Source organism: Symphalangus syndactylus, chromosome 16, assembly GCF_028878055.3.
Source record: "Symphalangus syndactylus isolate Jambi chromosome 16, NHGRI_mSymSyn1-v2.1_pri, whole genome shotgun sequence".
Classification (NCBI taxonomy): domain Eukaryota; kingdom Metazoa; phylum Chordata; class Mammalia; order Primates; family Hylobatidae; genus Symphalangus; species Symphalangus syndactylus.
Genome location: NC_072438.2, coordinates 61,086,111 through 61,100,505, shown reverse-complemented (window position 1 = coordinate 61,100,505; position 14,395 = coordinate 61,086,111). Strand labels below are relative to the sequence as shown.

The window sequence follows — 14,395 nt, the reverse complement described above, 5'->3', positions numbered from 1 at the left end:
GACATTTAGATAGAAATGACAAGAAGCCAGCCATGCAAAGAATTGAGAAAGTAAACTGTTCCCTTAGCTATATGCTCCTCCTACCTCCATCTGTCTTTTGTACAACTCCTCCTTTGGAATTATAGATCCTAGCTTAGCCAAGTTTTCCTTCAGGAGTTGTTTCTGGAGCCTCAAACACTGGGTCACATGCCATTTCTTATGTGGTCCCAAAGCACCAAGTTCTTATCTCTATGGAAGTACTTACACTGTGAGTACTTGTCAATCTTTCCTATTTCAATTTTTAATTACACAGTAAATAATACATTACGTTTTTGTTAAAAAAAAAAGTTAAAAAAGTATGAAAATTGAGTCCTCTCAGACTTCTCTTCCCTCAAAAAATCCCACACTCTTTCCCAAACGTAGCTACTTCAGTGTGTATTTGCCCAGGATCCTTTCTTGTGCTTGTGCATGTGTATTACAGAAAGTACTATATAGGTATGGGGTTTATTTTTTGTTCTTTACAAAAAAGATATCATTGTATGTGTTCTAACGCAAGTTTCTTTATTTGCTCAACAATATCTTTGAGATCTTCCAGAATCTATTACTCTATGCATCGACATCTACCTCATTCTTTTCAACTACTGCACACCATTCCTGTAATTTGATAATTACAACTATTTCACCATTCCCCTATTAATGAACATTTATTTAGGTTGCTTTTGATTTTTTGCTGCTGCAAATAATGCCACAAAACACACCCTTGGCCATGCTTCTTTGAACACATGTGCAAATATTTTTCTAGGCCAGATACGGAGCAGCAGAATTTCTCATCAATTTCATTTGATGTTATCAAATTGTCCTTTACGAAAGCCAAACCAATTAACACTTCAACCAACACTATGAAAGCACCCCTTTTCCCATACCCTTCCCAGCAGAAGATGTCATCAGTCTTTTTAGTTATTGACAACTTGGTAAGGGAAAAATGTTATGTCATTGATATTTTAATTTGCATTTCCCTGATGCAAGTAGTTAAGTTGAATATGTTTTCAAATATTATGACTTTTTAATTTACATTATCTTTTCTATGGCTAAATCCATTTTTTACCCTTTGCCCATTTTTCTATTAGGGATTTTGGTTTTTTTGGTCTATTACTGATTTATAGTGTGGAATATCTTCTGGGCCTTTGCTTATCTTTTTAACAGAAATTCTAAAATTTTTTTTAATTAAAAAAATTTTTTTGAGACAGAGTCTTGCTCTGTCTCCTAGACTGGAGTGCGGTGGCGTGATCTTGGCTCACTGCAACCTCCGCCTCCCAGGTTCAAGCGATTCTCATGCCTCAGTCTCCCAAGTAGCTGGGATTACACACATGCACTACCATGCCTGGCTAATTTTTGTATTTTTAGTAGAGACGAGGTTTCGCCATGTTGGCTGGGCTTGTCTCGAACTCCTGGCCTCATGTGATCCACCAGCCTTGGCCTCCCAAAGTGCTGTGATTACAGGCATAAGCCACTGTGCCCAGCCTAAATATTTATAATTTAACATAAGTTTGAAGATCTCAAGCTTGTCAAACTTTTCTTTTATGCCTTCTGGTTTCCTGTATTCTGCTTAAGAAGGCCTCCTTTACCTAGAGATTTTAAACATTGTTCTTCTATATTTTCTTCTAACACTTACGAAGTTTGGTTTCTTACATTTAGCTCTTTAATTCATCTGAAATTTATTTTGGAGTCTGGGTTAAAGTAAGGAGCAAACAACTTTATCCCAAAAAGAGGGTCAATTGTTTCTAAACCTTTGCACTAAAGCAGAGAAGGATGAATGTGTTGCACACAAAGGTTGGAGAGTGAAGCCCAAGGCAGTTTTAACCCAAATGCTTTTTAACCCAAAAGCTCATGCTTCTACTCCATGATATATTTGCTTTAGTATAAAAAGCAAATTATATTATTTAATTCTCCAGACTGGGGAGTAGGAAGCAATGTTATATCACCCCCTCCCACAACAGCTTTTAGTATAATTGAAGCTCCAGGAAGATACACTCCTTTTATCTTGAAATTTTGCAAACCCTCTGATATACAGCAGTCGGCAATGTGACTATGCATACCTACTCTATTTGCTTGCTCACTTGATTGTCTGATGTACTATATACACACACATATACACATATATACATATACATGTTACTGGGCATGCTTGTATCTCATTTGCTTGTTTGCCTGTCTAACTGAACACAAGACTGTGAACTCTTGAGGGCAGGAACTCTTCTTCATCTTCATCCTTGTCAGTGCTTACCAGAATGCCTGCCAAAGAGTTACTGTTCAATTAATATTTATTTACTAAATACTTTCCTAGAAATAGGCCCCAGTTGGAAATCTCTTCCAATATATACTAAAGTATTTATGAAGAAAACAATATTTGGTTGGGATTTACTTAAAAATAAACAGGGAGTGGAGGGAGTAGCAGGAAGTATAAATGAACAAGATGGGTGATGGATACATAGGGGTCCATTATATTTGTCTACTTTTGTATATGTTTGAAATCTCCATAGTTAAAAACAATCTCAATTTTTAACTCTATTCCCTAGGCATTCTGATAATCTGATTAGTATTTAAATACTCCACTCTGTAATGAAGAGAGAAAACATACTTATTTTGTTCTAGCATGCAAAGTAGTGTGATACTATAGTGATTGCTGTGAAAGGGTGGATGTCAAATATCAGAGGGGCAATAAGCAAATTAAAACTCATTAACAAAATATTGACATTATTAAGACTATGGGCTGGTAATTATAGCATGTTATGTTTCACTGTTTTCAGCAACAGAGAAGAATCTTGTTCAACGGTCTAGTTGTACATAAAGATTTAGAAGTTAAGAGGTGCTTAAAATACACAATTACATGATGGGGAAAAAAGAATGTGCTTTTGCTTTTCAATGTACAAATATTAATTCAAAGTAGTGTATTAACTTGAAGTAATGGTACTGGTTTCAGCATTTTCCATCAATAAAGTCTACGACAAAAGGAAGTTTCTGATTTAAACACGAACTGCTTAGGCAAATGGAGATAGCAGGTGAAAATACAGTAAAAATAAGGTGGTTAATAATTACTGTACCAATGCTGGCAGTAAGATTATATTAATTCTCCAGACTGGGGAGTAGGAAGCAATGTTATATAATGACCAAATTTCCCATATATATTTGGAATTATTTAGAAAGAGCTATACAGCAAAACTCTTCTTGAGTTGAGTTCATTGTTGGCTTACCTCTTCTGATCCTTCTTGAATGGAATAATAAGTAAAATAGTTCCCAAAATAAGCCCCTTCTGATTTGAAAACAGATCCATCCCCAGAATAAATCTCTATTGAGTTCATATTTTGATGGGTGAGTCTAAGAAAGAGAAATAACCATTAAAATTTTTTTTCCACTTGAGATTAAAACATGCATGAAGATAGTCATCAAAAAACAGTAACAAAATCTAAGCAAAGCAGCACAGTCTTTTTGCCTGTCCAGTGAAGCAGATAATTTCATATTCTGAACCCAACCAGCTAAATTAACTCTTTCACAAAAAGATAAATAGAATTGGTTTATGCATTTATTTCAACAACTAAACTAAGAGCTTCTGGAATTCAGGCATCTTGACTTATCATCTTCTTGATATCCCCACTGCTAATCACAACGCTGGCATATAAGGGTCACCAAAGCAATGTCTATGGCATACGAGTTAAATACAACATTTCCAGAGCCTGAAAATAAATAGATTAATGAAACTAGTGGAATCAATACTTTATGGATAAGATTAGCCATCTGCACAAGGGGCTATCCCTAAGAAAAGGTGGCTGTACCTGGAGCAGCCAGGTACAATCAAGGTACTGGGTATATACCAAATAGAAACTTAAGCCAAGTTAATTTTATTAACATATATGTTAGAATATGTTGTTAGAAGGAATAGGTCTTCACATAGGAAAAGGAGAGCCCCCTCGCTCTCCAAAAATTCAGCAGTGCTCTTCTAGCATTTTTCATGGAAGTGAAACTCTCAAACTGGCTAACACTAGTATTCTAGTCACTAGAAGGGTGTCCTTTGTTGTGGGGTAGGGATAATTCAATGGAACAGTGCTGGCACAGAGCGGCCACTCAGTGAGTATTTGCTTTGTGAATGAAGGCTAAAATCTCCCTTAGGTGATCTAACTTCTCTAATTCCATGCTCAAGCAATTCTGTTTTGACTATTTCAAACAACTTGATCCTCCAATGCTTGGAAGGGGTATCCTAAATAACTGATATGAATGTTACATTCACTAGCAAATCAATCCCTCATTGGCTTTGGAGGTACCACATAAGTCTTATAAAAATGGTTAATGTGAGTGAGTCACAAGACGCTTGTGTGCACTAATAACATCAGTTTTGAGACCTGTAAAACTCAGGATCAAACACAGGAGCACAGTTGGCCCAACAGAACTGTGTCCTCTTCTGAGAGTCTGTCTACAAGGCTAGTCCCATCTTCTCTGTGACATCAATAAACAGCTCTAACTCCAACACAGAAGCCAACATAGGTGCCTTACCTATATGTAACACCTTTATACCAAACCATTTTCACTAGTTCAGGATAGGAATATTCATCAGATTGTCTCTGTAAAAGTGAATCACAAAAATTCCACCTGTGAAGGATAAAATACAAGCTATTACTTCTGGTTGCTCAATATAATTGCCTTTATAAGTCAACAAAATGGTGCTACTGTAACAGGATTAATTTCTTGTTTAACTCACTAGATCAAAGAATAAAAATTAATATGAAGATATATTAATGAAATGTAAAAAGCAAGTCTTTTTCCATGTTTTTTCAGTATTTTCAATAATCTCATTATTGAATCTCAGCACAATTACATGAAGTTTTACTAACATTTAAAATTTAGCCTAGATTCGCTAGGCACAGTGGCTCATGCCTGTAATCCCAGCACTTTGGGAGGCCAAGGCAGGTGGATCACGAGGTCAGGAGTTCGAGATCAGCCTGACCAACATGGTGAAACCCCGTCTCTACTAAAAATACAAAAATTAGGCATGGTGGCATGTGCCTGTAATCCCAGCTACTCAGGAGGCTGAGGCAGAAGAATCACTTGAACCCGGGAGGCGGAGGTTGCAGTGAGCTGAGATCGCGCCAGCCTGGGTGACAGAGCGAGACTCCATCTCAAAAAAAAAAAAAAAATTTTACTAAAATATCTATAGTGGGCCAAGCACTGTGCTATACACACTGTGGATATAACAACCAAAAAAAGGTAGACATGGTCCCTGCCCTCAGCAGGGACGTCAAATAATAAACATTGAGTGCAAAGAAAAGGCAAGTACTGTATGCTACGGAATTGTATAGGACTTAACTTGTTTAGAGTCTTCAGGAAAACCACTCTAAAGAAGTTAGGTTTAAGCTGAAACCTGGAAATGAGCACAAGTTAGCCAGTTGACAGAGAGAAAGAGAGAGCGCTCCTGCAGAGTAAAGAGTAGGTACAGTGGTCACAGAGTGCTTGAGCAAGCATTTTAGGGATTGCTGAAGTCCAGCTTAGCAAGAATAGAGAAAGCAAGGGCAAGAGTAGTGAGAGAGTTGAGGATTACAGATATAGGAAGGGACCAGATCACAAAACACCTGGTAAGCTATGTGAAGGATCATGGATTTCAACCTAAACATCATGGTAAGTTATTGAAAAATCATTACTTTTGAAGCATAATTCCCTTTTGATGTGTACTCGTAATACTTTTCTCATTTTAACCAGATAATCATGACAAGCCTAACAGTCATTCCCATATTTTTGTTTTAAATAACAAATGTATACTCAGAGATTGCCTGGGATCAAATCTCAATTTTACAAGTACTAGCTGTGTACCTTTCCTCAAGTTATTTAACATTTCTGTGTCTCAAGTTCCTCTACATATAGGGATGATACATTTTTTAACTTCATGGGAATGCTTTGAGAATCAAATGGGTAAAGTCCAACAGTACCTGGCACATAAGTGTTTTGTAAGTGTTAGTTTTTATCATTATTATTTGCACTATTTATGCAAAGTTGATGTTACAAATCTACAATCCTTAGTGGAGTTAAAAGTTTTCTACTTAGCCTTACAGAAGCCACTCCATGTGTACCCCTTTTGAAAACAGACGTATTTATAGTCAGTGAACCAAAGACAGGGGCAGCCTCTGAAGCTAGGTATGGACAAAAAACTGTGTCAGATCCACACTCCAGCAAGCAAGGTCACGGGCTCCAGTGAGCGGCAGCAGGTGCTCCCCTGGGCCCACAGAGCCCTGTGCGGACTCCTGTCCTATCATTTAGCATACTTTAATAATCTTTTTAGGTACAGTGACCTTCATTAGATTCTAAGTTGCTATAAAGCAGGGACTGTGTCTTAGTCATCTCTGCAGTTACTGGACTTAGCACAGTATCTAGTGTAGAGTCAGCCTTCTACATTCAATGCATGGACACAGAGTAAGAAACGTAAGCAACATATCTGCTAGGGAAATTATTTACTATCAGTTAAAAGCAAAATTTTGGATGAGATAAACTTTCCTTGTGAATGGTATCAGATAAAAAGAAAATTATCCAGGTTAAGACTGGTTCTGATAAAAGCTTCATGAACAATAGCCATTACTGCATTACCTGTGTAGGTGTGGGACTGGACAGCTGAGTGACAGGGCCCTGGGAAGAACAGAAACCACTTCTCCTCTTTCCTCGGAAATATCAGAAGTTAAAAATCTACTCTGAGTTATATGTGCATCAATTTTAGACATATTGCTGATTTTATTATGAAAATGAAGTGCTAAAGACAAAGGATATTTCCATTCCTCTGGACAGGCAGCCACAGACCAGCACTGCTTGACCCATGTGTATACACATGTGTGCTTTGTACCAGACGAAGGCAGCTCTTCCCTGCCTTCAGTTCCATTTACACAACTCATCTTCTTTAAAGTTTCTTTGGATTTCACGATCTGGCAATGAAACTCATTTTCTTTATTCTTCAGTCTCTGTCCTGATAAATTTCCATGTACACAGATTTTGCCAGCTTTTTCAACTAGTTTATCTTTTGGGGCTTTATTATTTGTTTCTGACAACACTGCAGATGAGTCTGACTTCTGGCTAACTTTACACAAAAAATGTACTGTAAATTCATGCTGAGATCTGGGCAGGCAGAGGTATGCATGACCATCTAAAGATGTTATCTTCACAATGCCACTCTCCATATATATCATGGTACCATCTGTATCCAGACTGGGCCATCTCACTTCTGTGATGTCAATGAAGATACGCTGCAATGAGGGGGGAAAAAGAGATGGTGAGTATTTTCTGTTAACAGTCCAATTTTTCCATACATTTGATATTTAAGTATTGTGTAGGAAAGCTCTTAAATATTTGTGTTTTACTATCTGCAGAGAATGAAAAAATGGAGGGTCAGATCTCAGCCTATATATGATTTTCCAGAGAATATCTGATATTGTTAAGATTATCACCCTTAAGAAAAAGAGATGTAAAACAGACACAAAATGAGAGAAATGGTCATATTTAGTGTTAAATGTATTTTGGTTTTAAATGTACAATGAATTAGAGATAAACAGATTTGTACCCCTCCCCTCACCCTGCAAAAGTTTACTCTGAAAAAAAAACTAGAAATAAGGGAAGACCAACACTATGATACAATATATTAAAAGCAATCATAGCTAAAAATTTTTCTTTAAGTTTTAAATAAAAAAAAAAATAAAAGCAACCATAGCTTAAATGGTACAGGACTAGCACAAAAATTATTGACAGAACAACTCAGAAAATTCAAAAACGAACTCAATCATATCTTAAAATGTTACATGAGATAACAGAAGTTTTTCAGAGCAAGAGGGAAAAGAGAAAATTATTTAAACTAGTACTAGAATTACTGAACAGCATTTGGGAAATTCTGTCTTGCAGGGTTATCACATGAACTAAATAAGGTAACATGTAAAAAGTACCCATCCTAGGCAGTACCTGGCACACCATACACTAAAATAAATTTCAGGAGGCTTAGAGGAAACTTTAAAGAAGTTTAATTACTCAAAGAAAAATTGATCTTGACTAATAACAGACTCATAACAAGTAACAGTGTTGGTTGCGTCTTTTCATATAAGATATAAACAGTAGATATTGTGTGAGAGGTTTTTACTGAATTAATTTTGCCAAGCATTTAGCATTTCAATTCCATTTATGTAAAACCTTACATTTACACAAACTATTGTCAAGAAAGCTTCCTAAATTTACCATGCTATCTATATGTACAATGTTAGGACACTAAAATTGAGAGCTGTATTTATTGACAGCAAAGCTGGTTTGTAAGGATGGTCATCAAAGTCCTCTTTTAGAATTAGACTATCTAATAATCCTGCTGCAGCATCAGCAACAAGCTAGGCAGTTTCAGTGACTCAAAAGACACAATGGAAAATTACCATTCTAGGCTAAGTTACAACTTTTAATTTTTTATGGCTCCTTTGCCACGAGACAATATAAAATTACTCAGCCGGCAGGCAAGCATCTTGACAGCATAGAAAGGTAGCAGAAAGTAGTTGAGAAATAGAGTTTACAGAGTCAGACAGACTAGGTTCAAATCCTGACTTTGCCACTTAGAAAACTGCCATAGACAAATTAGGTAAACTCTCTAAGACATAATTTCCTTGCCTATAAAAAGAGGCTGCCGGCCAGGCGCGGTGGCTCACGCCTGTAATCCCTGCACTTTGGGAGGCAGAGGCGGGCGGATCATGAGGTCAGGAGATTGAGACCATCCTGGCTAATACGGTGAAACCCCATCTCTACTAAAAATGCAAGAAATTAGCCGGGCGTGGTGGCGGGCACCTGTAGCCCCAGCTACTTGGGAGGCTGAGGCAGGAGAATGGCGTCAACCTGGGAGGCGGAGGTTGCAGTGAGCCAAGATTGCGCCCTGGCGACAGTGCAAGACTCTGTCTCAGAAAAAAAAAAAAGAGGCTGCCATCTAGCCAATATACCTGTTTTGACTGGATGGACATCCATTTTGATCAGTATGGTGTTATTAAATATTTTTAATATTGTTCATAGTTGTTGGACATAGTAAACCCTCAGTAAATGACAGTTATTATTCCTAAAAGTCCAAATACAATACTATATAAGCAAAATAATAAAGGTCATACCCATAGTTACATATCTCTACTATACATTAACAAATATGCTGTTACTGAAAATGGTCACATAATTTCTTAATTTTGAGACCTCTGAGAATGAAAAAGTCACCAATCTAAAACATTCTAGTTATAATGCTTGGATACAAAGAAAATGGCAAGGGGATACACTATGTAACTTCAATGTTTTATAGTAATGTATCCCCAGGTGTCCTGAAAAAGAAAAAAAGGCTAAATATTAAATTACCTGTTTCTAGTTACTTGTCCTCAAATAATACTAACAAAAATGAAGTTAAAAAATTCACCTCTTTTCTTTCAGAAGGTATGATGGTTTCAGATAAAAAAGGGCAAGTAGCTGAAGAGTTTCGAAAATCTAGGGCTCGCTGTAGTTGCTCCTATGAAAAGAAATATAAAATGTAACCTTAATGTAAAATGATTTGAAAATCAATTAAAAATGACAGTACAGTATAATCCATAATACTTAATTACTTTTCATATTCTAGCCACATCAACAATATTTTGGTATTCAAAGAGTAGTTTTGGCCAGGCACGGTGGTTCACACCTGTAATCCTGGCATAATGGGAGGCCGAGATGGGAGGATTACTTGAGGCCAGGAGTGTGAGAACCAGTTTGTGCAACATAGCTAGACAATGCTCTACAAAAAATTTAAAAATTAGCCAGATGTGGTAGTGCACACCTGTAGTCCTAGAGTAACTCCCTTGTAAAAGGAGGTTGAGGCAGGAGAATCACTTGAGCCTAGGTGTTCGAGGCTGCAGTGAGCTATGGCAGTGCCACTGCACTCCAGCCTGGGTGACAGAGCAAGAACCTGTCTCTAAAAAACAAAAAAGTTGTTTATGTGATATCTTTACTTACTTTGTAAGTGCTAATGACAAAATGTGTCCTTTGGCGAATTCTTTCTGGTTGTTCTAAAGGATGTGCTGAAACAGGTGGTGACTTTTCAAATAAAAATTCAGAGCCACAGGGAGAAAGTTGCAATGTGGAACCATCAACATATTGCACTTGTACTGAATCATCTTCATAAAGTACCATTCGCAGTTCGGCTGCCATTACTATGACAGGATAAGATATCCTTCTAAGTCAAAGACTGAATGGAATAGGAAAAACAATAGCACAAATAGTTCTCTTAATGTACAAAACTTTTATCAAAATAAAAGGGTGCATTTTCTAAGAAGATGACATTGCCATTGCATTTACTTTTGTTAAGAATACTAACTACACTTGATAAATCTGAAATGAATATCCTTAACAAAATGCCTTAATTAACCCCTAGAAGTTTACTCCAATGGAGGAACATAACCAAGAAGAGACAACCACAAGTGATAACTGTCTTTATAATTTTAATAGCTTCACTTCTACTGAAAGTTAATTTTTGTAAATTATATGCTCATTATTTAGAAGCTTATAATTTCTAGAAGTTTAATCCAATGCAGGAACATAACCAATAAGAAATTTAATTCCTTTTTTTTTTTTTTTTGAGATGGAGTCTCACTCTGTCGCCCAGGCTAGAGTGCAGTGGCGTTTTCTCGGCTCACTGTAACCTCTGCCTCTCAGGTTCAAGCGATTCTCCTGTCTCGGCCTCCTGAGTAGCTGGGATTACAGGTGTGTGCCACCATGCCTGGCTAATTTTTGTAATTTAGTAGAGACGGGGTTTTACCATATTGGTCAGGCTGGTCTGGAACTCCTGACCTTGTGATCTGCCTACTGCAGCCTCCCAAAGTGCTGGGATTACAGACATGAGCCACTACGCCCGGCCTAAAGACATTTAATTTCTATAAATTACATGCTCATTATCTCATTTTAAATTTCAAATAATAAGCAAATTCCACCTTTACGGTAAGAATGCAGCAAATTGTTTGTAATACAAATTCAAAAGACAGGCAGAAAGTAACTATTAGGCCTACGGGAAAAGGACTCTGAAGAAGAAATCCAAATACCTGGAATCCTATCTCTACCCTAGCATTAAAGAAATAGCTCTTAATTACTACTGAGCAACTTAATCTCCTATTGTCTTGGATTTGTCCTTATTTCGCTGCATTCAGTTTCCTCTTCTCTACCTCTAATCACTTATGCTCTCCATATAGCAGTGACAGAAGGGGAACTAAAGAGTTGGGTTTCATTCACACCTTACCATTTACTAGCTAGCTGTAAGTCTCAGGTTGTTCCTCATGTAAAATGGGAGTAGTAACAGGATTGTTGTGTGGATTAAAAGAGAAAACAAATATGATAGTGACCAGCACTGTGGATGCTGCCTTGCAGGCACTCAATCAATCTTATGAAATGTTTTTATTCCTTTCTAACACTAACCCCATCCCCTTCCACATTATCCCCTTCTACTACCCAGATGATCAAGTTTTACGTGCCAGAAAAAAATAACTTTCTATAGAAAACACTTCCACCACTTTATCCCTATTTCCCACCTATAAACAGCTCAAGTGTAGTACTCACTCACTACCAACCTTCTCTCCTATCAGTCTTCACTGCAATCCAGCTTTCACCTCTGTCTCTTTACTGATACTGTTTCCCAATGGTCGCCAATGTCTTCTTACACCCAATGACTTTAGTCTTCATCCTACTAAACCTCATCAACGTGTAACAGCATTGTCTACATTCCCTTGCACCAAACTCTCTTTTCCCCTCAACATTGGGCTGCCACAGTTTTCTTCTTCACTTCTGTTTTTAATCATTCTTCTTCACCATTCCCTTAAATCAAAGATTCTTCAAGACCTGACCTTAGTCCATATTTCATCCCTTCTTAACACTCATGTCACTTTTATGCCCCACCTCCTCTTTTTTTTTTTTTTTTTTTTTTGAGACGGAGTCTCGCTCCGTTGCCAGGCTGGAGTACAGTGGCGCAATCTGGGCTCACTGCAACCTCTGCCTCCCCGGTTCAAGTGATTCTCCTGCCTCAGCCTCCTGAGTAGCTGGGACTACAGGTGCGTGCCACCACGCCCGGCTCATTTTTTGTATTTTTAGTAGAGACAGGTTTTCACCATGTTGGCCAGAATGGTCTCGAACTCCACATCTCGTGATCCACCCGTTTTGGCCTCCCAAAGTGCTGGGATTACAGGCGTGAGCCACTGCACCCGGCCCACCTTGTCTTTTTTTAACCTTACCCCTTTTAATGTATGTAATCAGCTGTAGGTGATATCATCTGTAATCTTCTGAGGATATGTCAGGATATAAGTAAATATTTAACCACATGGTCTCTCCTGAGTAGATTCACACAATTTTAATTATTTTCTTTCTCTAGAGAACTTCTAAATGTACCTGACCTCTCACAGAGCTTTCAGGTGGCTGCCTGCTAGACCGCTCTCTATGTCCCTGTCCTATAGATAAATCAAACTTAACATAACTAAAATGAAACTTAATCACTTCTACCAAAAGCAGGCTTCTGTAATATCCCCTAATTCCACTTTCACTCTCATCTCTTCTCTCAAATCCAGTCTGCATACAGTAGTACCCAGAGGGATCTTTTAAAATGAAAATCACATCTATCACTTCGTGGCTTAAAACCCACCAGTACCTTCCATTTCCACTTAGAATAAAATACAAACTCCTAAACTATGGCCTACAAAGGCCACACAATCTGGTCCTATCTACCTCTCCCAATGTAATTTCTCAACTCTCTCCTACTTCTACAGGACACTTTAGATACATTGGCATTTTTAATGTTCTTTAAACAAGCGCTTTCCCATCTTTGCACTGTTCTTTCTGCCTGCCTTGTCTTTTCCTTGGCTAATCACAAGGCTGGTTCTTTATCATCATCAAGGTTTCAGCACAAATGTAACTCCTACAAGGGCCTAACGACCAACTAAGTTAAAGTTACTCCCAAACATCTCCCAATCATTTGTCATCCCTCTTCAAGTTTTTTCTTCATAGAATCTATCATCAAAATTGATTACTTGCTTTTTGTTTTCTCCCACTAGGATATAAACTCAACCGAAGCAGGGGCCTTATCTGTCTTATATTCAACAGTATCTCTGGCATCTAAAACAGTAGTAGGCAAATAGTAATGGCACAATAAATATTTGAATGATGAAAAACAAGTAAATTGCTCCTCTTGAATTTGCAATTTGAGTTAATGGTGTCTCATTATTAGTAGCCAATATTCTAAAACTTGACTTTCCACTCCATGCCCCTGTAACAAGTCCTGTTGATTTTCTGTCCTCGGAACCTGGCTCTCTCTACCTCTTTCTCTTTTTCAGCCCATAGACTCTCCAACTCCTGCAACTGTCTGGAATTTCTTCTCTCTCCAATCCATCTCTAGTATTGATGTCATAGGTAACTTTCCACAAGTTAGACCATACCAACTGCTTTACATCACCTGTTTACGTACTTATCAAATGGCAATATAGATTACAGATATATATATAAACACACACGTATATATCGGATATGTCTACTTGGTATTTTAGGGGAAGAAACGGGTGCTGATACATAGATGGAAGACATTTTCTGATTCCAATTTGGGAAAAATAGTCTATCTTTGGCCAAGTCTTTTTCTTTTCTTTTTTTAATAGCTTTACTGAGGCGGTTTTCTAATTTTAAATAATCAAGCATACACAAGAAACAGTGTAATTGACTAAGGTTCTTGGCATACCATAGGAAAGCATAACCCGGCTCCAACCCACACTGCCATTCTCATCTCTACAGTCTCATTCCCGCTTGCGTTCTCATCACCCAGCACATTACGTCAGGGTATGTTTAACACTCAAAAATCCACAAGTCTGTTCTTGATATGAATGAGAATCTCATTTCTTTCAAAATGCTATAGTCTCTAGTTACAGAAGGAGCCTGATCAAAACCACCACCAAAAGTCTTCCACTCACAGCAGTTCGGAGCCGAAAAGTTGCGGAAATGAGGCCCAGCAACGGTCCCTGGCTTTGATTTGCCAAAATGCTCTGGAAGCCGCAGCGTCGGCGCCTGCCCACGACTGCTTCTTCAGGGTTTTCTTGAGTTTGACAAATTACCAGCAAGTGATATTTCCTGAGGAAAGAAAAAAATCACAACCCTAGAGGAATAAGGTGGCAGGGAGAGTGTTTTGGCCAAGACGCCCACCAGGCAACAGGAAAGCGGAGACAGCGCCAACTGTAACTACTAGGAGAAAGCGCAAACAGCACAAGAGCGGTTCAAAACCAGCGCCCTCAGCCGCTTCACCGCTCCGCAACAGGGAAGACAGGAAGTCCCGCCCCTCCACGACAGGGGAGGGCCGGAAGTCCCGCCCCTCCACTCCGGAGGCTGCCCTCGCTGCGTTCCCTGC

General features: G+C 38.2%; 1 protein-coding gene across 8 annotated transcripts in view; it reads right to left on the bottom strand.

Moving 5' to 3' along the window:
* C16H5orf34 (chromosome 16 C5orf34 homolog) overlaps positions 1-14,395 on the bottom strand; it is a 27,121-nt gene extending 12,726 nt beyond the window's left edge. The window contains exons 1-6 of one of the 8 annotated variants that reach the window (XR_008651596.2): positions 13,965-14,310; positions 9,988-10,219; positions 9,419-9,508; positions 6,604-7,250; positions 4,525-4,620; positions 3,231-3,354 (exon numbers count right to left, since the gene is read on the bottom strand). Coding sequence is in view for 7 of the 8 variants with exons in the window: in XM_063619517.1 (XP_063475587.1) it covers positions 3,231-3,354; positions 4,525-4,620; positions 6,604-7,250; positions 9,419-9,508; positions 9,988-10,182 (1,152 nt within the window). In the remaining variant the exon portion in view is untranslated. Of the gene's footprint in view, positions 1-3,230; positions 3,355-4,524; positions 4,621-6,603; positions 7,251-9,418; positions 9,509-9,987; positions 10,220-13,964 lie in introns of all 8 variants that reach the window. The other 7 variants (XM_063619517.1, XM_055245667.2, XM_063619516.1 and 4 more) reach the window with 7 other exon arrangements.